Source organism: Eptesicus fuscus, chromosome 16, assembly GCF_027574615.1.
Source record: "Eptesicus fuscus isolate TK198812 chromosome 16, DD_ASM_mEF_20220401, whole genome shotgun sequence".
Lineage (NCBI taxonomy): Eukaryota > Metazoa > Chordata > Mammalia > Chiroptera > Vespertilionidae > Eptesicus > Eptesicus fuscus.
This window is the reverse complement of record NC_072488.1, coordinates 30,207,911-30,233,305: the sequence shown is the minus strand read 5'-3', so window position 1 is coordinate 30,233,305 and position 25,395 is coordinate 30,207,911. Positions and strand designations below refer to the sequence as shown.

The 25,395-nt window shown below is 41.9% G+C and overlaps 1 protein-coding gene across 1 annotated transcript; it reads right to left on the bottom strand.

The window, feature by feature from the left end:
• Nucleotides 1-1,113: 1,113 nt before the first annotated feature.
• On the bottom strand, nucleotides 1,114-21,194 carry C16H2orf73 (chromosome 16 C2orf73 homolog). Its single transcript, XM_054728213.1, has 5 exons — nucleotides 21,105-21,194; nucleotides 16,378-16,585; nucleotides 8,622-8,775; nucleotides 2,462-2,577; nucleotides 1,114-1,636 (listed from the first exon to the last, which is right to left on the bottom strand). Exons 1-5 carry the CDS (start codon nucleotides 21,128-21,130, stop codon nucleotides 1,241-1,243), a joined length of 900 nt encoding a protein of 299 aa, XP_054584188.1. The 5' UTR covers nucleotides 21,131-21,194; the 3' UTR covers nucleotides 1,114-1,240.
• Nucleotides 21,195-25,395: the final 4,201 nt, after the last annotated feature.

Sequence of the window (25,395 nt, the reverse complement as noted above, 5' to 3'; positions counted from 1 at the left end):
AAATTTAAAAAGCTATTACCAGAGAACAAAGGTGTGGAGGAACAAAACTAAATGAAACGAAATCTGACACGTGTGTAACGCGTGTAGCGGTGACTGCCGTGGAGGTAGGTCTTACAGAGCTCTGCTGAGAGTCCGAGGATATCAGGAAGAAGGGACCCGGGGACACTGATCAGTTTGGGAAATTAGGGAACCGCATGTGGAGCAGCACATCCGTTTTCCCTGCCCCGGTCTGCGGTGCTCAGCGATGGGCAGCTGTGGTGCTGATGGAATCAGACACTGGGTCTGAAAAAGCAAGGCAGTGCTCGAGCAGCTACTGACCCTCAGGAGGATCACAGAGCCTCTCAGACAAATCCTCCTCAGATCCTGTCTGACCACATATCCCAACCCTGGCCCAAAGTCAGGCTGTGATGGTCAGAAACAGCTTCTGCTGATAAGGGTCTGGAAATCTCATAATCAAAGAAGTGTATACAACCAAGAAGCACCAAACATTTAAGGAAGAAGTACAATACTAGGAAAGTGAGGCATGGCACTAAAGACTATAATAGTATTCTAAGGCAGTGGTCGGCAAACTGCGGCTCGCGAGCCACATGCGGCTCTTTGGCCCCTTGAGTGTGACTCTTCCACAAAATACCACGGCCTGGGTGAGTCTATTTTGAAGAAGTGGCGTTAGAAGAAGTTTAAGTTTAAAAAATTTGGCTCTCAAAAGAAATTTCAATCGTTGCACTGTTGATATTTGGCTCTGTTGACTAATGAGTTTGCCGACCACTGTTCTAAGGGATAAGAGAGGCTGTCCTACCTGTACTTTAGGAAGAGTCTTGTGTGTTTAGAAAGCATGCATAGATTTTGGACATTTAAAATATAATACTAAAATTGTTATAAATTTCAATAGATGGCCCAGAATAATAATGGACAAGGCTGAAAAGAAAATTAATAGAAAGTTAGTGTCATTTAGTACCATGGGAAGGATAATGAGAGGAAAGTTAAGAGGCATAGAAGATAAATCCAAATATTCCATCATTCAGCAAGTAGCTGTTCCAGAAGGAACGAAGAGAGAGAATGGAGGGGGTGGAAATGATAGAAAAGGCTAGAGAATAAAAATTCTTAAGACCACTCTTAAAATTTTGATATATTGTAATTGTCTTTTTTTAAAATTCTCTCGTTTATGTAAATTGTATGTTTTGAGGTTATTGATAAGAGAAAAAGCAAATGCAAGAGCCTATATGATGATTCTGAAATTTCTCTACGTTCCAAGGGTTATGTCTTTATCTGAAGAAGGTACTTTATCCTGACTTTTCACGGGCGGATTTGAAGGATTGTGCCTGGCGATGAGAGCATCCGCTGCAGTCGTTGGAGCGCCGTCCACAGACTTCCTCCTCGCAGGACTCGTGGGGCAGGCCTTGGCCGCCTCTCTGACGTCTGTTTCTGATAAGGGGGTTTTAGTCTCTAACAGCTCTGAGGACTTTTGTTGGCCGAGACCCGGTGAGGTCATTTTGCTCTCTGCTGAGTTTCCTTTCTCTGGTTTTTTGGGCTGTTCTGATGAGCATGACCCTGGAGCATTCAGTACCGCCTCTGTTCCCCGAGGAGCTCTTGGCCTACTCCCTGGTTTTATCTCTATCTGCATAAAAACTCCGTGCCGCTGGAAAGGAAAACAAAGTTGACATTAACCAGGGAATACAAGTTGCTGGGACTATGAACTGAATTCATGTGTTAGGTCAAGTCCTGGTGGTTCAGGCACTTATATCTCTGCTGCTGCTGCTTTTTTTTTTTTTTTTTCCCCCATCTCTGCTTCTTCAATGGCTGTTACCTTCCATCCCAAAATTATTGGTGAACTTTTAAACAAATTATGAAATAGGTGCACCAGGAAATGAGCAGGAAGGAGAAAGCAGAAAGTCAGAGAAGCAGCACCTCATTATCTGCCGTTCTCAACTCCTATTCCTTGGATTGTATAAGACGATTCATATCAAATTTTATTTCTTGCTCTATAGGTTGCTGTGGATACTATGGAAACTACAGTTCATCAACGTGAGGATTTATGATTGCATGCCAAATGTCTATTAGCTCCCACAAATGACTTAGTTATAGTGAAATGTGAAAACAAACATTTGTAGTTGGAAAAAATCCAGCCATTGACTCTTATTATATTTGTTTGACTTTGTAAACCTTACATGCATCCCCCTGCAACACACATGTAAGCATATCAAAAAGTTTATCAAAATGTTTTGCTATTACCTTACGTGAATGATTTTAATAATTTAAACCAAATTCTAAACACTGTGATCCAAAATTATGACGTCATTTTTTAGTTTTAACTGTGACGTGGTCGAGATTGTATAATAACCATGTTAACGTATTTAAATCGACTTTGAGAAAGATGATTATGACTTAAAAAAAGGCTTAAGGTTCTCTCATAAATATATCCCACCCTAAAGTATTAAGTAATTGATTCTAAATACTGTCTCACCTTACCCCGCATAGGCTCATTGGGAGTTTTCCTGGAATCATATTGATGTATAAAGGAGATTCGTTCTATAAAATTCTTTTGAAGTTCTGCGGATGCATCGGGAGAGGCAAGTGGAACTAAGGGGAGGAGGGAGAGATTTGTGAAGTCAGGGCAAAAATTAGATTTTTGGATGGATATAAAATCAGCATTCATAATATTCATGCTTTATAAAAATGCTAATGAAACCAAGTTCTCCTAAGTGTGGAAGGTTACCCACACACATCTACATAATAAGTATGATTCAGCATTCTTTCTCTATGAAAGGAACCAAATCGAAACAATCAGATTAGCCCCACATGTGAAATTACTTGTAATTTAAAAACCTAATATTAATGCAATAATGACTTTAGAAATCTGTTAGATACATTACTGGCAGATACCAACCAAAGTTTGGGAAAAGCATATGTATAATATATTTTTCAACTTATTTTTGCTCCTAGAAAGGCTATGAGAAATTTATGCCTAAGTTGCTCCCAGCTAGCACCAACGGAATGAACTGCTGTAGTTGTAGTTGAAAACATAATTTTTTAAATTTCCCATTGACAGAAGCTCTGAAAATTTGCAAGAGTATTAAACCCTGACTTGAAAATAATCTTTCAATCTGGGTGATAGGCATATAAGGGATTTTACATTGGTCTTGCTAATGTGTTTAATATTTTAAATAATTTTTAAAATTCACTTTATTTTTAGCATACAAGGTTATGTAAGGAGTAAGAGTAGTTCCCAATTTAGTGACATAAAATTCAGTCAAGCCGCAAAATTTAAAAAATTCTTTCTTTATATAAAAAATATGTACATAAGTCTCTTAATAAATGGTGTTGGGAAAATTGGATAGATACATGCCAAAAAAAAAAATGAAACTAGACCACCAACTTACACCATACATAAAAATAAACTCAAAATGGATAAAGGACTTAAACGTAAGACGGGAAACCATAAAAATACTAGAGGAATCCACAGGCAGCAAAATCTCAGACATATGCCGAAAGAACTTCTTCACTGATACTGCTCCTAGGGCAATGGAAGCTAAAGAGAAAATAAATAAATGGGACTACATCAAAATAAAAAGCTTTTGCACAGCAAAAGAAACCATCAACTAAACAACAAAAAAGCCCACTGCATGGGAGAACATATTTGCCAATGTTATCACCAATAAGGGTTTAATCTCCACCATTTACAGGGAACTCATACAACTTAACAAAAGGAAGATAAACAACCCAATCAAAAAATGGGCAACGGACCTAAACAGAATCTTTTCGAAAGAAGACAGAAGGAAGGCCAAGAGACAAATGAAAACATGCTCAAAGTCACTAATCATCCAAGAGATGCAAATCAAAACGACAATTAGGTACCATCTCACACGTGTCAGAATGGCTATCATCAACAAACGACAAGTGTTGGCGAGGATGCGGAGAAAAAGGAACCCTCGTGCACTGCTGGTGGGAATGCAGACTGGTGCAGCCACTGTGGAGAACAGTATGGAGTTTCCTCAAAAAACTAAAAATGGAACTCCCATTTGACCCAGTGATCCCACTTCTAGGAATATATCCCAAGAAACCAGAAACACCAATCAGAAAGGATATATGCACCCCTATGTTCATAGCAGCACAATTTACAATAGCTAAGATTTGGAAACAGCCTAAGCGCCCATCAGCAGATGAGTAGATTATAAAACTGTGGTACATCTACACAATGCAATACTACGTTGCGGTAAAAAAAGGAGTTCTTACCATTTGCAACAGCGTGGATGGAACTGGAGAGCATTATGCTAAGTGAAATAAGCCAGTCGGAGAAAGATAAAGACCACATGATCTCACCCATTTATGGAATATAATGAACAACATAAACTGATGAACAAAAACAGATCCAGAGACAGAGAAACATCCATCAGACCATCAAACCTCAGAGGGAAGGCAGGAGAGGGTGGGGGTAAGGGGGAGAGATCAACCACAGGACTTGTATGCATGCAAATAAGCAGAAGGAACCTGATGCCAGTTCCAGGTATAAACCTTAAGAAAGCCTTGCACTGGGCCGGGGGGAGGTCCTGAGCTGCCATGTGAGAAGTCCAGCTACCCTGCTGGAGAACGTACATGGAGAGACCACATGGAGATGGAGAGGAGCCATCAGTCCAGTGTCTTACCTGAGTCCAGTCCTCAGACAACCCGCTAACTGAATGCAGCCACACAAGCACCCACCAGCAAGACCAACCAAAGAGCTGCCCAGCTGAGCCCAGTCCAGATTGCAGAATCACGAGCAAATAAAATGACTGTTCTTTTACGCCACTAAATTTTGGAGTGCTTTGATATGCAGATAACAGAAATGTTTCAGAAGGAAGTCAATTAAATAAATCTAATGAATCATCTTTTATATAGTGATCTAGAACCTCTCAGAATTTCAAAAATAATAACTCAAGAAAATTTCTTCCTGGGGACTAATAAAAGGAGAGGAAAGGTAACCTGAGCTATTATAGAAATTTCTTACTCAGGACATTATGCCTATCAGAATTAGACACAACTACCATGCTCACTTATGCAAATATATGAGTCTTTTAAAGAAGCCCTCTGCAGTGAAGAACATCTAAGTGGGAAAACATCAAAGAAGATATTCAATTTCTTAGTGGTTGGTTACTCTACATAAGAATTCACATCGGACCCAAACTAATTACTTTAAAAAGAAGCCTTGTTAGATGAGGCTTGCCAAGAAATAAGGCAAAGTCTATGAAGAATGTTTGAAATCCACTCTCTGTTTCTTAGAAACCTGATCTAACTAAAATAGGAATTTTCTAAACAAGTATACACCAAGCCAGTTGGTGCTAGCCATCTATATTTTATTTTAAAAACCCCACACAAGATTTATTCAAATATACAACTTACTCCTCATATTGGAGGAAACAGCAGCTTTTACTTTGACAAATTTTCTTAACATTTTGCTTGTGTCTACTTAAAAAACATGAGTGATACTTTTCTACTAGAAATCCCATTCTTCTAAACAGTATTTATTTTGATCTTATATAAAAAGATTATTGATATGAAAATAATAGTACAGATTTTCAAAATATAGTGGAAAACAGAAACTTGAATGTAACAATAGCAAAAAATTGTTATGTTACCCCTTGGTGCAAAAACAGCAACACAAACTAAAACCTAGTTTAGAAAATTATTTTTACCACTGTATCTGAGTTTGAAATTCAAAAGAATGTTAAAATATCAAGTAGTCGATAAACAGCCACAGTATCATATAAATATGAAATACCTCCCTCACAAATTAGATCAGCTTTTCTAATTTATAAAGATTTATTACATAAAACCAAAAGTTAATACTTATTCTTACAGGGACTCGGATATGATGGAGCATAGTCATTTGTTGAATTGACTGTGGAAGGCAGCCAGGAAATTGCGTGGTGGTACAAGACATAAAGGGCACTCTCACAGTCAGCACAAGATGAAATGCCAAAGACCAGGCGTAATTAAGTGGGCTGATGGAACAGAATGACTAGGAGATGACTTATAATTGGCATTAATGCATGTTTATATACACATTTTCCATGTCCACATGCATAAGCTGGCATATACAGACTCGTTTATATAAGTACTTCAAAACGTTACATTAAATATTTTCTTTTAAAGTCATGTTCATCTATAATCCAGATATCATCTAAAATATGAATAAATTGCAAGCCTATATTGGTGTGTATGTTAGTTGAAATGACAGTATGACTTTATATAATCTGTTGGATGATATGTATTTATCATTACACTAATCAATAAGCATTGGTTGACTCTGGGCATTGTGCTAGGACTTGGGTACAATAATGGTCTTGCCAATTAGAAATACCAATAAAAGAAGAAGGAGAGGCGGAAGACAGAAGAGGGAGAGGAAGGAGGGAAGGCAAGTGGAGGGAGAAAGGAAGACATCGATGCCAGGTTCCCAAAGTTAGATTCCAGTTCAACACCTAATTGGTACAGCGCAATCTATAATAATAAAAGCGTAATATGCTAATTAGACTGGACAGCCGAACCACCTTCCGGACATCCTTCCGGGCGACCTACCAGACCAGACGAAGCCAGGGCTGCGATGGCTGAGGCAGGTTGCCACGGCAGCGAGGGCTGAGCCCCTTGTACGAATTTCGTGCATTGGGCCTCTAGTAATTAATAGAAATAGCTACCATTTGTTGTCTGCTATGTGCTAAGCATGGTGGTAGGCATTTTTTTTTCTCATGACAAACAAGAAGTAACTGGAGGACCTAAAGGAAGAGAGTGATATATTTATGTTTTTAAAAAATCCTCTGACTATGGTGTGGGTAACAAATTATAGAGGAGAAAGGATGGGGGTGCGGAAGCAGTGGCTGCACTACATTGGCAAGAAGATTTGGGATATATTTTGATAATTGAAATGTCAAGATTTGCTGATGGGCTGGATGTGGAGGGGAGTTTTAGAATGACTTCTAGATTATCAAAACTTGAGCATCTGGGGGCAAAGAAGTGACAATTATTGAGATGGGCAAGGCTGGTGGAGGAATAGGTTTGGATGGGAGAAATGAGATGTTCTATTCCAGCCACGCTAAATTTGAAAAGGAGGTTAGCTTCTAAGAAGAGATGTCAAGTAGGTGGTTGGCTATGTAGTCTTGAAGTTCAGTGAAGAGGCCAGGGCTGGAGAGAAAATTGGTTTGTATATTAGGCCTCTTCACTTTAAGCTTAATCTTCTGTTCCTTGTTCCATCTACTTTGGGTCGAATCTCTGGAGTGCTCATGTTCAATAATGATATTACATTCTTCTCTTCTACTCATCTTCTGTCGACTGTATATTTACCTTTCTTGTGAAGGCAGGTAACATAATTCCGTTCTATAAAATTTAAATTCTGTTCAGTGTTTAAGTTTTCCATATTGTGTTTCTAGACTGATGCTAAAAGTTGAGACTTGCTAAACAGCATTTACAATATAAGTGAATTTTGTTCACGTATGGTCCAAATATTGTTGCAGGACTACATTTGCTTCTCAGTGGGTCCAATGCCCAGCACCACTTGAAAACAAATTTCTAGTGTCCATGTCATACAATTCCTCTTTTCTTGGTTAAAAAATTACTACTCCTGAGAACTTTGTTTATGCTTAGAATAAGAATTTTAAGAGTTCTGAATATATATATACAGATATCTAGATATCTAGATAGATAGATAGATAGATAGATAGGTAGATAGATAGATAGATCTGCCTGTCTATCTATATAGGTATCTGTATATCCAGTTTTTGCAAAACTTATTTAACCACTTCCCCTGTTGTTTTTTTAAATTAAATTTATTGAGGTGACATTGATAACAGGGTCATATAGGATTAAAATGTAATTACTATAATATATGATCTGTATATTGCATTGTGTGCCCACCACCCATAGACAAATCATCTTCCTTCATCATATATTTGGCCCCCTTTACGCTCTTCCACCCACTCATCCCCTTCCTTTTAGTAACCCCCATACTGTTCTCTATTTCTCTGAGTTTCTGTTTGATATCCTACATATGAGTGAAATCATATGGTTGTTAGCTTTCTTTGACTGACTGATTTTGCTTAGCATAATATTCTCAAGGTCCATCCATGTTGTCGCAAATGACAGTATTTCATCTTTTCTTATGGCTGAGTAGTATTCCATAGCATATATGTATGTACCACATCTTTATCCAGTCCTTTATCGAAAGACACATTGGTCGTCTCCATGTGTTGGCCACCCTGGGTTTTTTTGGTTTGTTTTTGAGCATCTATAAACATTGCAAAAACTAGTACCCTTCAGACTGCACTTTGAGAAATACTACCATATAGTGTTGCCTACTATTTTAATAGTGACAATTTTTAAAGTTTGGTGCAATAAAGAGCAGAATGCTACTAAGTTTCTGACTTGGAGGCTAGTGTTTACTAATCAGTCCAATTTTTATGATGGTATATTAAACGTGTTTGGAGATAAGCTGTCCACGAGGAAGGGATAAAACATGTCAACGGCTGCACCTGCATGTCTATTTTCACCTTCTGTAGAGAAGAGGTTTTCTCAGGAGGTGCCAGCCGATCTAATACATCGTAACTTGATAGGAGTAACCTGAGATACTCGAGAAGAAGTTTTACCGCTGCTAACCTTACCTATTCCACAAGAAGGCTTTTGCAACTTGCTGTGTTTGACTGGCAAAACCAATGGACACACTGGTTTTTGAAAGTCACTCCTCTGGGTGCTCTTAGTGTCATAAGGTGGTTGAAAGTGATGCTCAGGTTCTTTACCATGTGACCACCAGTCATCCTTTATGGGAAAAAATTAGAAACATAAAATTGGGTACTGTAGGCCATTTTTGTGTGCTGCTTAAGGTCTTTTAATGGACAGTCATTTGGTTTCACAAGTCATTGGATATTCTAGTACTAAAACAAAGTTCTGAAATCTAATATATTTTCACAAAGATTGTATTTCTTAAAAGACACCTAAAAATGAAATATCACACATTTTTAGCTAAAATACAGATGCTAAATTCTTAAACTACCTTCTATTTACAGATGGAGTTATAAAAATAAAAAAATATATATATTTCTGTTTTATACAATTTTATTATATACTAGAGGCCCGGTGCACGAAATTCGTGCACAGGAGGGGGGGTTACCTCAGCCCAGCCTGCACCCTCTCCAATCCAGGACCCCTCGGAGGATGTCCGATTGCCAGTTTAGGACCGATCCTGGGGATCAGGCCTAAACCAGCAGTCAGACATCCCTCTCACAATCTGGGACCACTGGCTCCTAATCGCTCACCTGCCTGCCTGCCTGGTCACCCCTAACTGCCCTCCTGCCAGCCTGATCGCCCTCACTGCCTCTGTGTGCTGGTCTGATCGCCTAACTGCCCCCTCTGCCGGTCTGGTTGCCCCTAACTGCCCTCCCCATCGGCCTGGTCACCCCTTACTGCCCTCCCTGCCAGCTTGGTTGCCCCCAACTGCCCCCCTCTGCTGACTTGGTTGCCCCTAACTGCCCCCCTGCCAGCCTGTTCGCCACCAGTCTAGTTGCCCCTCACTGCCCCCCCCCGCCAGCCTAATCGCCCCCAACTGTCCCCCCTGCTGGCCTGGTTGCCCCCAACTGCCCCCCGCCTACCTGGTCACCCCTAACTGCCCCCCCACTGGCCTAGTCACATCTTATTGCCCCCCCTGCCGGCCTGGTCACCCCCAACTTCCCCCCTCTGCTGGCCTCACAGCCCCAGCCCCCCCCCCCCCCCGCTGGCCTGGTCACCCCACACAGCCTGCTATTCAGTTGTTTGGTTGTCCCTCACTAACCCCCCTGCCGACCTGGTCATAGGTAGCCATCTTGTGAGGGTGTGATGGTCAATTTGCATATTACCTCTTTATTATATAGGACTAGAGGCCTGGTGCACGAATTTGTGCATGGGTGGGATCTGGCTGGCCTGCCCCAATCGGGGTCGGGCTGGCTGGGGGGAGGGGCCATGGGCGGTTGGCCAGCCAGCCCCGCCCCCTAGTCAAACTCTTGGTCCAACTCCTGGTCGAGGGGACAATTTGCATATTAGCCTTTTATTATATAGGATGTACATATGTATGCCTATAATATTAAACACAATTTAATTGAAAAGTTATGTTCTTTACTTTTTATTATGACAATACAAATAATGTATTATCATCTACGAGGGTGGATTTCAAAGCTTTTTGTCCATGACCCACACCATGAACTACATTTTATGTCCTGTAGGAGCACACAGTGCATACACATGCATAAAACTCTTTTGGTTTCACAAAACAATACTCTTACTACATGCAGTGCAGTTGGCTACTTTTATATTCTACTAGAGGCCTGGTGCACGAATTCGTGCATGGGTGGGGTCCGGCTGGCCCACCCCGATCAGAGGGCCGATCGGGGGTGAGGCCAGCTGCAGGGAGGGGGTCATGGGTGGTTGGCTGGTTGGCCCTGCCCCCTGGTCGAACTCCCGGTTGAACTCCTGGTTGAACTCTCGGTCGAACTCCCAGTTGAGGGGACAATTTGCATATTAGCCTTTTATTATATTAATAGGATTTACTGCTTTTCTGTTTTATTTCACAAAGCAAAGGTTCTACTGATGCTCTGTCACTTGCTGACAGCAGCTCCTAACACTTTTGTTCCTATTATTTTTTCACAATACCTGTTGCAACCCACATTGACTTATAACTAATGACTTCACTTGAAAAACTTTGTTCTGAGTGGAAGTATCTCTGATGTTACTGAATTTTTTATGAGAAACCCTGACCTAATACACAGGAAAGGGAGAAGTGATCGGTTCTTCATTAGCACGTAAGACAATTTGATCTCTTAGAAGCTGAGAAAGCTGGGAGGGAATTCCCTCACAGTTACTTGACTTAATTCTGACTAAAATGTTTATGTGTGTGTTTTTTTAGAAACTGATTGATCAGGTACAAGTGAGAGAACCTTGAGAGAAGGCAACTGTGACACTTAGGAGTTCTTGATTATTATTAGGGAGTGAAACCTTAGGTATAATCAAACACCCACCTTAGCTTTAAGAAAGACTTAATAAAACTCTGACAGTGCAATTAAAGCTACATTGATATAAGAAGCAAGAGGCACCTAAAGAACTCTATTTGGCCGAATGGGAGTCAGCTCTGAAATGAGCTTAGTTTCTAAAAAGACAGGCAAGTATAGAAGAGGAGCACACGATCAAACCTGAAAGAAATAATTTAATGCAGTCAACTTGTCAGAAAATTGTCAAGAAGCTTCGCTAGGAGAAATTCATGAATATGCCCAAGGCAGCAAAAGGGTTTTCTGTGGGGGGAAATTCTGTTGCAGCGAGACATCAAGGAAAGGCTAACAGTTTGGAGAAGAGTACACCCTTCAGGGCGTTAAGTCGGACCTACTCAACATCAGGTTCTTTGTGAAGGGAGATTATCTTCACCCTGAAAAGGATGGGATGAGCAGGCAGAGTTGAAGAGAGAGTTAGACCTCACTTTGCAACTTGAAATGAGCCTTGAGGACAATGACAAATTGTAACCAGAGGTAACCAATCAGTTTGCAGAGATCAAAGAAATAGAAGGAAGTAGGGACTTGGGGAGAATAGGAGAAACCAGCTGCCTCATTTTTTCAGAACGGGTTAAAAGGTGAATTCCAAAAAATAAAACTACTTGGTGTAGGTCCTAGGAATTCTAGAGCCGATTACTGAAAATAGTCAGACCCTGCTATTGTCGGCATGCCTCGTTCTTGCAGCTCCGCGATTATGATGGTGCTTATTATGCCCAGAGGTCTGGGGCGTGCAGGCCTTCTCTCACTTACTCTCACCACAATGCCATGAGCTAGGTACACCCATTTACAGAAGAGAAAGCGGCTGGCAGATTAGGTCACCTCACCAGGGTCTACCACCTGCAGGCAGCCGAGCTGCCACCGTGCGAACCCCCGCCCACCTGTGCACACCCGGGTTTCCCTGCCACGTTGCTGCATCAGATCAGCTGGCGAATGCAAAGCCGGAGGAGCACAAACGCACTTAAATTATTTCAAAAATAAAAATAAGAGGGCGCCGAGTGAGCGCTCTGAGGAAGATCTCCTCTGATAAGAGTGCTTCTTCTTTTATCGACCAGATATTTTGCTAACACCCAGGAACTGGGGGATTGACTCTGGGATAAGTGAACCACTAGGAAACGCCTGGCAGGCTTCAATTCTTTTTTTCTCTCAAAGTAGAGCAAAAACTGTAATTAAAGCAGAGATACTGGTTCACCTTTCAAGAAGAATTCTTTTGAATTTAGAATTTTACCAAAAACGGTCTCTTTAGTTTCACAAAGGAACCAATGAACAGTTTTTCTTAAAGTGTGATTGACTTTAAGATCCCAGAGTTGGAGAAAGTGTCCTGGTTCGTTAATTGGATGAATTTTCACCTCATCGGGATGAAATCCTACAGTTCAAAAAATGTTTTTATATCGTTTCTGTTTCTGGAGAGTCTGCCCCATCCCTTAAAAGTCTGGCTTGTTCCTGGAATAGTGAGAGGGAGTTTGCACCCATGCACATGGGCTTGCCTTTTTGATCCAAGCATGTGCTGATAAGAAATTATAATTAAAGGTATAGGCGGAGGTTTGTGGGGGTTTTTTCACCTCGTGCTAAAGGGAAAGACTAAGAATTTACTGCCCTGTCTACCATCACTTACATTGAATTTTGAGGGCTGACACAGAGTGACTGATGATGAACTTGGTCCATCTGGGAAAAGTCCTCTAGTATGACTGTTTTGTCTAGGCTTTGGGGATCAGGCCACATCGGGCAGATGGCGGAAGGGGTTTTGCCTAAAAAAAAGATAGTTGTTCCCAGTTCAAAACTTTGGACCCAAAGAGAGAAGGAAGTCCTCCCTTCCAAGCCTGTCTCCTTTCCTGCCCCAGGATGCCCGTGCCTGGGTCCCATGGCAGGGAGATGCCTGGAGGTTCCTGATGATGAGGCTCCCTTCAACCCCTGACCCCTGGACTGCCTGACGGCGGGTGTGCCATGGACCCCTTGGCCACATTTGGAAACCGCTGTGCAGCAGTCTTCATGTTATATCTGTGTTCTCCCTAAGCCTTTAGAAGTGCATTAGTAAACATTGCTCAGTTTCCGTTCTTCAGGAATTTAAAGGAGAAGCCTCAGGGGATGAGTAGTAAAAAGCAAGTGAGGCATCCTGGGAAAACCAGTGAACCAGCTCTGCACCAGCAGCCACAGTGGCCTGGCCACGACAGCTGCTTGTGGGGGTGAGTTGTGGACCATATACGTGAAGGACCCCTGGGAAATGCGGGCTTTTACGAACACCTCCCTCAGAGACCATCACATTTTACTAGGGCAGCTTCGTGGTGTTAAAAAACTCAGGTGCTATTACAAACATTAGAGTTACATTCATGGAAGGAATTACTACATCTCTAGTGTGCTCGGGATACCGGGAGTGCTGAAAAATACCTCTTTTTAAGGAATTTGGTAATGTCCCAGCAAGTTATTCCTAAATGGTGGTCTGTGGAACACCAGTTGAGTAGCATATTAAGAGGTGCTCTATGAAAGAGGTTTCCATAGCTGAATACTGGGAAAGGGTGAGATGAGCCAAGTTAAAAAGCTTATCACAGGATTTCTCAGAACCTTTATATGCTAATGTAAATTGTGAAGCTCTGAGAAAAGTCAATGAAAATACAGTTTTTTAAAAACATTGGACTTTGGAACTTTATTGAGCACATAAGGAAGGCCTCGTGCTCTGAAAAGTACACTCTGGGGAAAAACTCATTTTGGAAAACAGTTAAGATACCAATATTTAAAACTAGCAGACAACCACACTAGTTTTCATTGGGAGTGACTGAGCTAGAGCACCTTTTTACTCCTGCCAGCACCAGTTTTATGTCCCCGGGCAGAACTGTGACACTAATTATTTCATTTAAAAGTCCTGTAATTAAATACAGCCATCCAATCTGGTGTTCTAAAGATATTATCTTAGCAAAATACATAAAACAACAAATAGGTCCATTTAAATATTTAGGCAACTTTATTGTCTTTCCTCTTAAAGCCTGCATTACCATAAACCAGTATGTTTGTGTGTTTTTTAAACAAGCTAACTTTATAAAGAAATCTGTTATCTAAAATAATAGAACAAAATTTACAAGCATGTGAAATGAGCACTTATAATGGTTTTTTTATTGTTGCTTTTGGTTTTCTAAACATAAACATTCCCCTCACTGCACACTGGAGTCAGACACGCTTTTAACTCTGTGAGGCACCCTCAGTCTTTGTAACTCCTCGTTCACGTCCACTGTCGACCCCTCTTACCTGTCCCCTTACTTCAATTCAGACTTCCGTTCACCATGTCTTAAAGGGTTAGCTTTTAGGCACTGGAAAAGCAAAGGTTCTACTGATGCTCTGTCACTTGCTGACAGCAGCTCCTAACACTTTTGTTCCTTTTTTTTTTTTTCCCAAGAGACATATGAATTAGGAGTGAGAGAAAATTAGTTGAATTTAATTTTTAAATTTCTATGTTTCATATTTCTATTCTCAAACCAGCATCTTTTTCCCTAGCATCTCCAAGGTAAGGATGGGTTCAGTTAATAGTCCTTTCTTCAGCAGAAACTAGAGCTCAGGAGAGTCACCACTGACTGGTAAAATATCTGGGAACTTCACTAACCTGGGTCTCAGTACCAGGATTATTTCCCCAGTGTAGGCCTCGTCTGTAAATTTCTTTTAAATCCCAAATAATTTTTAATAAAATAGTCTTAAAACTGCCCATGTAAGGGTTTACTACATGATGTTAAAGCATATCTGACCTCAGAAATTCCCGCCTCACATCCACACATACTTTTCCGATGATCTTAGGTGACCCTGCTAGCGGTTCTCAACATGTGGGTCACTGGTTGAGAACCGCTGCTGTAGAGCCTAAGACCATCGAAAAACACAGATATTTACATTATGATTCATTAACAGTAGCAAAATTACAGTTATGAAGTAGCAACGAAAATAATTTTATGGTTGGGGGTCACCACAACATGAGGAACTGTATTAAAGGGCCGCGGCATTAGGAAGGTTGAGAACCACTGCTCTAGAAGGAACCAGCCCTGCCTATAGCCAATGAGGTTGATTTGAGACTTCTAAGCTCCAGAAGTGTAAGGGAATAAATTAGTGTTGATAAATTATACCTCAAAAAAGCTGAATTTAATAAAAGATGATAATGGAATATATTTACTATAATAGTGTGAATAAGAGTGTGGTTTGGCTAAAGCAGTAGTCCTGGACCAGAGAGATATGACTATGACATTTGCTTACTTTGTAATCTCAGACATGTTAATTTACTTTTTGGAGTATGTTTTCATCTGTAAAATATTTCCAGTGATACATCCTAGAAAATATTGTGCAGATTCAGGGATATAACATATGAAACACTTAGCTCATTCCTAACACTTCATACACTTTCAATAAATGGTAGCTATTATTTTATAGAAAGCATCTGAATTATCAGGTATCGTGGGAAGTTTTTATATTAGAATATGTTACAAATAACGTAGAAGATATTTCTTCAGTAACCTCCAAGCACTACTGTGTGGCTATATATATATGGAAGGAATCTAAATAATTTTTCTAGAATGAATATGGAATATATATACAGTAGGTCCTCGGGTTAGGTCAGAGATCCATTCCTATGGTGTGGCATAATGCGATTTTCACCGTAAGTCAGAACCCACCTACATAAGCACCTACGTCACTCACATGGAGCACATACACAGCAGTAATGAAGTGAAACAGTAAAAAAAATTTAAAGATAACAATCCCTGACCTTTACTTGTGGTAAATAAATAATAAAACACATAAAGCACATATGTACATATGTCGAAATGACGGAACTTTTTATTTTATAAATGGGAGATGGTGACGTAACCATGAAATGACGTATGTCGCGTCTGACATAACCCGAGGACTGTCTATAATGAAATATATGTAATGTATATGAAATATGTGTGTTTGTATATGGTTTGTATGCAAAAGTTATATGAGAGTAGTTCCAGGCTACTGCTTTAAACTATGTATATAAAAGGTTAATATGCAAAGTATCCCCTCGGGAGTTCGACCGGGATTTTGATCGCTCATTATGATGTTCACTGACCACATGATGTGACCAGGGGGGCGGCTTGGAATGAAAGAAGGCCCCGGCCAGCAGCCGGCAGCTGGGGGAAGGAAGGCCCCGGCCCGCAGCCAGAAGGCCCCAATCGGCCCTGATCGCCAGCCAGGCCTAGGGACCCTACCTGTGCACAAATTTCGTGTACCGGGCCTCTCGTTGGATTATAAAAAGTATTAGTCTGACATATGTTACATCCTTTAAGTAGTCTGTGGCTAAATTATCTTGCAAAAGAGATTCTGAATCTAAATCTTAGTTGTATATAATGAACATCTGTCCAACCTGATTTTCTGACCGTATCTTGGGATCTATGTAGGGAACTGGTTCATTGCATGTTCTTGCATTTGTGTTAATGAATTTAGCATAATATACACGGCGTATCCTGACACATGGTTTTGAATGTGGTATGCTCTTTCCAGGTTCTTTCTCATGTTTGAGTTCTTCTTTTTCAGTTATATATACTATACCAGCATCTTCTATTTTATGCTGTCTGAAAAACAGAATAAAATAGTAAATCATTTATCTCAATGAGCATTTTCAGTACTGAGTTATAATTACATAAAATAAGAGTTAAATATATTTCAAGTATCAGTCAAGACTATTTAGGCTTCATTATAGTTTATAAGGGGCTCCTGCTATTAAGATTTGAGAGGGTATCTTCTCTAAATTATATGAGATAAAGGGATTTGTGTGAATAATGATTATGTATTCCAATATACCAGTGCAGTGTACAGACTCTCGCTGAGAGGAGAGGAGTAGTGATTTGATCACACTTACAAAGCATATTTGCAATATTTTGTCATGCGGCTGTTACTTACTAATCTTAACTCACCTTTAAGCTAATTACCTAGTAAATTCATCCATCTGGACAAGGAAGACTATTAATTTTGAAAGCTCATCTGGAAAACTTGCAAAAACTACCAAATGACCAAAAGAATTAATCAAGAAAAGACCACTGTGCAGGCATCAAAACAATTCAATTTCTTATCACTTGTTGCTTCTAATAACTACACTGGTATTTTTAAAAAAATGAAAGTTACTGAGTTCTTTAAAATATTAAAAGAAATGATTAGAAGGAAATAGTTTATAGATTTTTCTTCTTTTAAATAAGTTGTAATAGACATTATAAAGGGGAGTATTTTAAATGTCATATACCTGAAAAGTAAAGGTAAGAATGGGACATATGAATTAGAATACTTTTACATAGAAGCTTTTAAAATATCCCTTAAAATATAATCCCTACCTTCAAACCAAAGCCAGGTCCATCTCCTTTATCAAGAGCTTTTCCAGTTAAACCCTCCAATACCTTTTCATTGCATTTGCAATGAATACTGCCTTCATACCGTGGCTCTGAGGTCCTGGGAGACCCTGTCCAGCTGAAGTCTTCAGTTGCACTCAAGCCTCTCCCCCCTCACTTCTCCAGCCAGCCCCCCTTCCTTCAGCACCGGTCTCTTTCCCCTCAGGTATTTGCACATACTGCCTTCCCTCTGCCTGCTCTGGTTGGTTCCCAACTCCCTGCACATCTGCCTCCCTGCACACCTGCCTCCCTGCACACCTGCCTCCCTGCACACCTGGCTCACTAACATTTACGTCTCTGCCTGGAAGTCATCACAGAAGCGTTTCCTAAGATTTCTCCTTCCTCACTCCATGTAGTCTCCATTTTAGTATTTCGTTCATTTCTTCCATAACACCACAATTAATTATTTATGCACCTACTTGTTGTTTACATGATTTTGGTAAGCACTACAATACCTTTTACTAATCAATAAGTTCCATGAAGGCAAAGATTGTGTTTCATTTATCATTAGGTCCCCACCATCTGGACCATTATGTATTTACTAGAGGCCTGGTGCATGAAAATTCATGCACTGGAGGGGGGTCCCTCAGCCCAGCCTGCCCCCTCTTACAGTCCCGGAGCCCTCAGGGGCAGGAGGCGACCCAGTGATCAGGGGAAGGTGACGCCCCATCACACCTCTGCTGCGGCCACTGCCGTCAGTGCAAGCCTTAGCTAGCCCTTGTTACCTGAGCCTCGGGCAGCCCTGGGCAGCTGGGCAGTTAGCTGCCATCCGAGACTTGCCTGCATCTCGGGCCGGCCCTGAGCAGCTGGAGGGCTGAGGGAACTGGGGGACTCCGGAGGCAGGCAAACGGAGTGGCCTTGCTGCATGCCTGCCACCCTGGTGGGGCTGAGGGGACTGGGAACCGCCATCTTGTGGCTGTGGGCGCTGCCATCTTTGAGGGTGTGGCAGTCAATTTGCATATTACCTCTTTATTGACTGTGGGCACTACCATCTTTGAGGGTGGGACAGTCAATTAGCATATTCCCTCTTTATTGGCTGTGGGTGCCACCATCTTTGAGAGCGGGCAGTCAATTAGCATACTCCCTTCTTATTGGCTGTGGGTGCTGCCATCTTTGCAACAGTGTGAGGGTCAATTAGCATATTCCCTCTTTATTAGATAGGATATGCAGAGCCATTAAAAGATTTACTACTGCTAGTGACTCTCCTGGAATTGTTTTGCTCTGGCTTTGTTTTAGCGGTACACTCCCAGCCCTTACACTAATTCACACAAACACCATTCAGCATCCTGGGACCCTAGTTCCTTGCATCCCAACAAAAAGTGCTCTCTGTAAAGGATGTGGAAAAGGTAAAGTGTATGTAACTTCTAAGGCTTTTCCTATTACCTTTCCATGGATGGAAACATTTACTTAAAGGTTGTGATTGATTCATTATTGTAGACTTCTGACGTTCGTTTTTTCCATCTGCTTCTCATAGCTATAACCCAGCAATAAGCTTGGACTGGAACCGGGTCCTTGGAGGAAAGGACTGTGGCTGTTGACTTGCATACGTAAGCATCCACCCAGTTAAGTACTCGTGGTGTGAGTAACTATACATCAATGTCAAGTATATGATTCTGTAATAATCTCTTATTAGAAGGAAAACACAGTTAAAACCTGTGTTCGAATAACTCGAAGTACATCAGAGCTGGGATTCCAGCCATTTACTGTCTGAGCCTTGGTTTCCTCATTTGAAAGCTAAGGACAGTAATACCTATTGTGAGAGATGTGAGAGTAACGTTGAATAATTCATTCCTTCAACAAATATTTATTGAGTCATGCCTCTGGTGCTGTTGTGAGGCACTGAAGATGCAGGGGTGATCTAACAAAAACCCCTGCCTTCACAGAGCTTACATTCTAGCGGGGAAGGCAGATGGAAAATGAAACAATAAGTAAAACACATACAGGCATGCCTCGGAGATATTGCCAGTTCCTGACCACCACTACAAAGCAAGTATCGCAATAAAGCGAGGTGTAACCTTTTTGCTGGTGGAGGGTCTTGCCTTCAGTTTGTAAGAAATACAACCTCTGTGGAGCGCAATAAAGCAAAGCACCATGAAAAAGAAGTATGCCTGTATTCTGTGGGATGGTGTTACGTACTAAGGACAATACTAAAGAAGGGGAGAGGGAGATGGAAGTGCGTGTACTTGGGAGGTAAGTTGCAGTTTTACATAGTGTGGAGGCTGCATTATGAAGGTGGCAAATGAAAAAGACAGGAAAGAGGGAAGAGAATCCCAGCAGCGTGAGCTCGAACTGCCAGGGCTGTGCCGCAGAAGCGCACCTGTCCTCACAATGATGCTCAAGGCCCCGGAGTAACAACATTGGCATCAATTGTCAGCTTGTTAGAAATATTTCCTGTCCCAAAGCACTGAGACATAATCTCTGGGGCAGGTTCCCAGGAGCCTGTTTTAACCAGCTCTCTAGGTCCGTGGTCGGCAAACTGCGGCTCGCGAGCCACATGTGGCTCTTTGGCCCCTTGAGTGTGGCTCTGCCACGAAATACCACGGCCTGGGCGAGTCTATTTTGAAGAAGTGGCGTTAGAAGAAGTTTTAAGTTTAAAAAATGTGGCTCTCAAAAGAAATTTCAATCGTTGTCCTGTTGATATTTGGCTCTGTTGACTAACGAGTTTGCTGGCCACTGCTCTAGGTGATTCTTATATTACGTTCGAGTCTGAGAACCACTGTGTAGTGACAAAACTACAGGCTTTAGAAGCAGATAGTACTGGCTCCACATCATAACGAGCCATGCAATCGTTCTCAAAATTTAGGATCCATCAGAATCCCCTGGAGGCCTTGTTCAAACCCAGGTTGATTATCGTGCCCTGCTCTTAGCGTTGCTGAGTCGGTATGCCTCTGGTGGGGAGCGTGCAACAATTGCATTTCTCATACGTTCCCCGGTGATGCTGGCCTGGGGACCACACTTTGAGAACCATTGCCGATGACAGCAAGGAGGCCTGTGTGCTGGAGCTGAGTTGCGTCAGAGGACAAGTAGTAGATAAGGCCCAATGTGGAGGCCCCATAAGCCATTGTTGGAGCCTTAGCTTTTTCTTTGCAAGGGCCGGTGGAGAGGAGTGATCTAATTTGTCTTGTAAAAAGCCCACTCGAGTGCTGTGTTGAGAAGGCTGGAAAGGGACAAGCAGCGAAGCAAAGGCCCTTTACTGTCCACATAAGAGACCCTGGTACTTAGACCAGGTGGGGTGATAGTGTAAGACATTAATCGTGGTGGATTCTGGATATATTTTCAAGATAAAGCCTACATAATGGGGGGGGGGGGGGGGGGGGAGGAGGACCTAGGTAATACTTTCAACAGTAAATATTTTTTAAAAATTAAAAAACCAAGAAAATAATAAAAAAAAAATTACATTATATCTCCTACAGAATTTGCTAGCAAATTAGGTGTGGTTTGTGAGAAAGAGTGGATAATTCAAGACGACTTCAAGAATTTCAGGCCGGGCCATGCCTGCACAGAACCTGTCACACAGTAGATGCCCAGGAGGCAGTGCGTTTTCAAAAGGAGTGCTGTGAGTGCTCCGCCGCTGGGAGCTGGGAGCGAGGCAGTGATGGGGGATTGGCAGAGGGAAAGCCCGCCCACATTGGGGATGACTCCATTAAGGGTCCCCCGAAGGAGGAAAATATTTTTTGGAAGGAGAACTAGAAAGTCAAACCCCAGCACTTACTGCTGCGGATCCTCCTTGTCCTCCATGGGCTCCTAAGACCTGACCCGAGGCAGCGAGGAGCCTCAGGGGTCGATCAGGGACTAAGCTCAGCCAGGAAAAGGGCATTCGGAGCCGCGATTGTGACTCACGCGTTGCTAAGCGACGGAGGCCTTTGGGAGCGAGGCCGGGGAGCGCGGTGGGGGTGTATGGGGTGGGGGGTAGAGGGGCGCGGGGGACCCGGTGCGCATGCGCAGTAACCCGGCTCCAGCTCCAGCTCCAGCTCCAGCTCGGGCTCCAAGGGTAGCTGGCGCGTCTACACTGCGCCGGCGGGCGGGGGAGGCTGGCCGGATCTCTCGGCTTCCTTCCCGGACCTACCCCAGGCTGGACAGCCTGCGTTTGAACTTGGCCTTCCCTCAATCTGGCCAGGAAGCGTATTTATCAGGGCCCACCCCACCCTTGGGATCAGCGAGGGGCCGTTCTGGAGCCTCCCCTTGGCCCTGGGGCGGCGCTGCTAGTGTCCCTGTCCCCGCAGCTAGAGTCTGTCTGGACCTCACCCCCGAGCTGCGGGAGCGGGCGGCACAGGGCAGGCGGGCAGGAGAGAAACTTGTTTTCCCGAGAACCACTCAATACTGTGCGCGTCCTGACTCGCTGCTCCTGGGCTGCCTGGTCTTTGCGCGAGAAGCAGCGTGGCTCTCAAGGTTCACCATTTCTGACAACCCTTTTCCCAGGCCCCGCGGCCAGCATTAAAGTAGAGCAGGGGGACACGCAGGTCTTGCAAATGAGACGCCCCGCGGTGTGCGCATCTGCTCCGGCCCCAGCCGCCTTCAGAGTCGGGCCAGGGGACTGGAGGCTCTCGCAGCGGGCGGGGCCTTGTCCCTGCGGCGCTTATCCAAAAAGAGCAAGCTCCGGGGAAAAGCAGCTGATGACCTGGTCCACCTTCTGGCCCTGGAATGTCTTACCTCATTTCACCATTGCCTCCCAGTTTCCACTACCAGAGCCAAATGGCTTTGGCATCTGTCATGGTAACTCATGCAGATCCCTGGATAGTGGGAGGAGAAATAATCCTTATTGAGTTGAATCCTGCTATGTGTTGGGCTATGTGTGTGCGTGTGTTTTGTAACCCAGAGTCAGTGTTAGTTTGTCGTTACGTTTACCTTGAAGAAATGTTGGGAGCGTGGAGGTTGGCCCTGGGACTCATTGTACATATATGTGAGCTTAAGTCAGTAAGACTTGAATGTGTGGTTATGTACTAGTATATGTGTGTTTGGGGATTAAGGGGTGGGTGGGTAAATAAATAAGAAGACTGTTTTAAACACTGCATACAGTCATCCTCGATTTCCCCAAATCTGGGGATATTCAAGTAAGTCCCTTATATAAAATGGCATCATATTTGCAAGTAACCCCACATATCCTCCTGTGTATTTTATATCACCTCTAGATTACTTATAATACCTAACACAGTGTAAATGCTATGTAAACAGTTGTTATGCTGTATTGGTTAGGGAATAATGACAAGGAAAAAAGTCTGTACATGTTCAGTACAGATGCAACCATCATGGCCTAAATACATAGTGCACGTCAGCAAAAATGTAATATCTTTTATTTGCAATTGGTTGAATTCTGGGGCTAGAAACCTGAGGCTATAGAGGGCCAACTCTGCTTACCTGGCTTTATCCTAATCATTATACTGTGAATAGGGGCATATTCCCTGGCTCCACCACTTAGGAGCTGGTTTGCTTGGGCAAATGATCAAACTTCGGTGCGCCTCAATTTTCTCATCCACAAAATGGGATCTGTGCTTGGGGTTGTTGTGAGGTGTAGATGGTTTACTACAGTCAGAGTATTGAAAGGAGCGCCAGACACCTAGTCACTCCTTGGTCATTATTAGCTACTATTTTTATTGAGCAATTTGATTGGCATATTTTACCACATGTCTTAAGGCTTAGTCAACGATCTCATCATTCCCTCTAATTTCTATTCCAACCTTTACCAATCTCCTCAAGCTCCTAAAACGACTCACCATCAGGGACAATCCCAACTACTTGATAAGAAGAAATGAGGACTTTTCTCAACTTTCTCCCTCTGAAAACAAACTCACCTGCAGCCACACAGAATGACAGCTGTCCAGTTTTATTTTGAGTCTTGGGAGTATTAGTCTAAACCCGTGGTCGGCAAACTGCGGCACGTGAGCCACATGCGGCTCTTTGGCCCCTTGAGTGTGGCTCTTCCACAAAATACCACGGCCTGGGCAAGTCTATTTTGAAGAAGTGGCGTTAGAAAAAGTTTAAGTTTAAGAAATGTGGCTCTCAAAAGAAATTTAAATCGTCGTTCTGTTGATATTTGGCTCTGTTGACTAATGAGTTTGCCGACCACTGGTCTAAACTATAAATATACTTTTGTCAATCTCTTTCCAACTGTTATGCAGTTTATATGTGTGTATATCTATTGAGGGATATAGGAAACATTAAAGACATGTGCCTACCACAGTCACAATTTAGATATGGATCCAAAACAGACATACAGGAAATAACTGAGAGCAGCAATGATGCATAACCACATTGTATAACCAGTTATCACAAGTGTTAAATTTCAGTAGTGATGATAATACAGTATTATAAAAACCAGCCAATTATTTATGATTGATACCTCCTCTGCCAAATAATGTAGAGTTTAAAATAATACATTCTAATGTAGAAAAAGCACTGGACTGTTATTACTTTTTCCTCACTACTAACTACTGATCTGATCTAGGAGAGACACTTCAACCTCTCTGCTATAGATTCTCACTGGTAAAAAGAAGTAGCCAGGTTACATCTTCTTTGTGATCTCTTCCATCTGTAAAATATATTGATTCTATTGGAAAATTTGTAGCTGAAAGGCAGTGCACACACTAGCCTAAATAATACATGCAGTTTTCTCATTTGTGTTAGGTAATTTGGATACGTGTCAGCAAAGAGTAATTCAAAGTAGTTTACCGATAACTGTGCAAGTTAAAAATACCAATGCTATTTGAGCTAGAACACCATATGTGAGGAAACAAATAGGATGGAAATGGCTCATCCAAAATGTTATAGATGCAGAAAATTGTTACCACTTTTTTTTTGAACCATAGGAAAATGCCAAAAAAAAACCCCAAAACAACCACGAGTGGTACATCTGTGTAACCTGATAGGAATGCTGAGGCCCAGGTGGCCCCAGCTTCCTCTCAGTCATTTCCTCAGCGATGTACTTGTGATACAGGTAAGGACCACAGAGATACAGCATAAACCAAAGCTATCTTTAATTTCTTTTTTTAAAAGATAATTTGCCTGATACACGTGTTATAAGGATTACATGAGAAAATACACGCAGAAAACTTACCTTGCACATAGTAAGCACTCACTAAGCGTTGGCTATTAGTATTCTTCCTATTATAATTAGTACAGTAGAAAGTTCAAGTGCATACATCACATTGTTTTTATTTCATTACCTTAGGTTATAAGAATTTTATCAAACTAAAATACACACTAGGGGACAATGAGAATGACAGATGTTAGTTAGCATTAGATTTGCCTATCTTTGAAGATGGATAGGTTCAAATGAATTACAGGTATAAAAGGGACCCTGAATTTTCTTCTGGTGTAAGTTCGAGGCGGAGTGATTTTTAAGAGAGAGAGAGACATTACAGAACAAATAATCATGAGGTGTTGCATCTCCTAAAAGGTAAAAATCTCTAGTATAAATCATATAGATCACTTCTGATATATGTGATGCCGGACATGTGCATGGGTATATTTGCATTTGTTCATATAGCTGTGTAAATAAAAATTGAATTTTATGAAATCTTTTGAGATAACATATAAATACAGTCAGCCTGAGTTACTCCAAAATCATTGTTAGAAATCTCTAGTTTTGATATTCACCTGACTGAAAGAAGCCTGTATATACTTTATGAATTTGGAGAGTTCTAGCAGAGTGATCATGTAATAAAGATTGGTTGAATGAATAGCCACAGGCATATAGCTTCTTGAGGAAGGAACATTGCAGAATGAAAGATTGTTGGAGTGTCACCATTCTCAAAAAGTTAAGAATCACTAGTTGAAGCTGTCTAGTTTTGATGGTGCACGCGCGCGCGCGCGTGCGTGTGTGTGTGTGTGTGTGTGTGTGTGTGTGTGTCTTGTAGTAACCTTTAAAGGCTATTTTCCTTGTTCATTTAAAGAATTCCAGATCTATGTGATCATCTTCCTTACAGGCCATCTTATAATCTAATTTTTGAGAAATACAACATGTATTGAGCATCTTGTCTACCCTGGCCTATTCTCACTGGACCATG

Excerpts from the sequence above, each read along its gene's own strand:
- C16H2orf73 (XM_054728213.1), bottom strand. The coding sequence starts at position 21,130 with ATGGAGGACAAGGAGGATCCGCAGCA. Across the intron at positions 8,776-16,377 it reads AGATACGGTCAGAAAATCAG|GATGACTGGTGGTCACATGG; the intron begins GTTGGACAGATG and ends TTTCCCATAAAG. Across the intron at positions 1,637-2,461 it reads ATGAGCCTATGCGGGGTAAG|CGGCACGGAGTTTTTATGCA; the intron begins GTGAGACAGTAT and ends TTTCCTTTCCAG.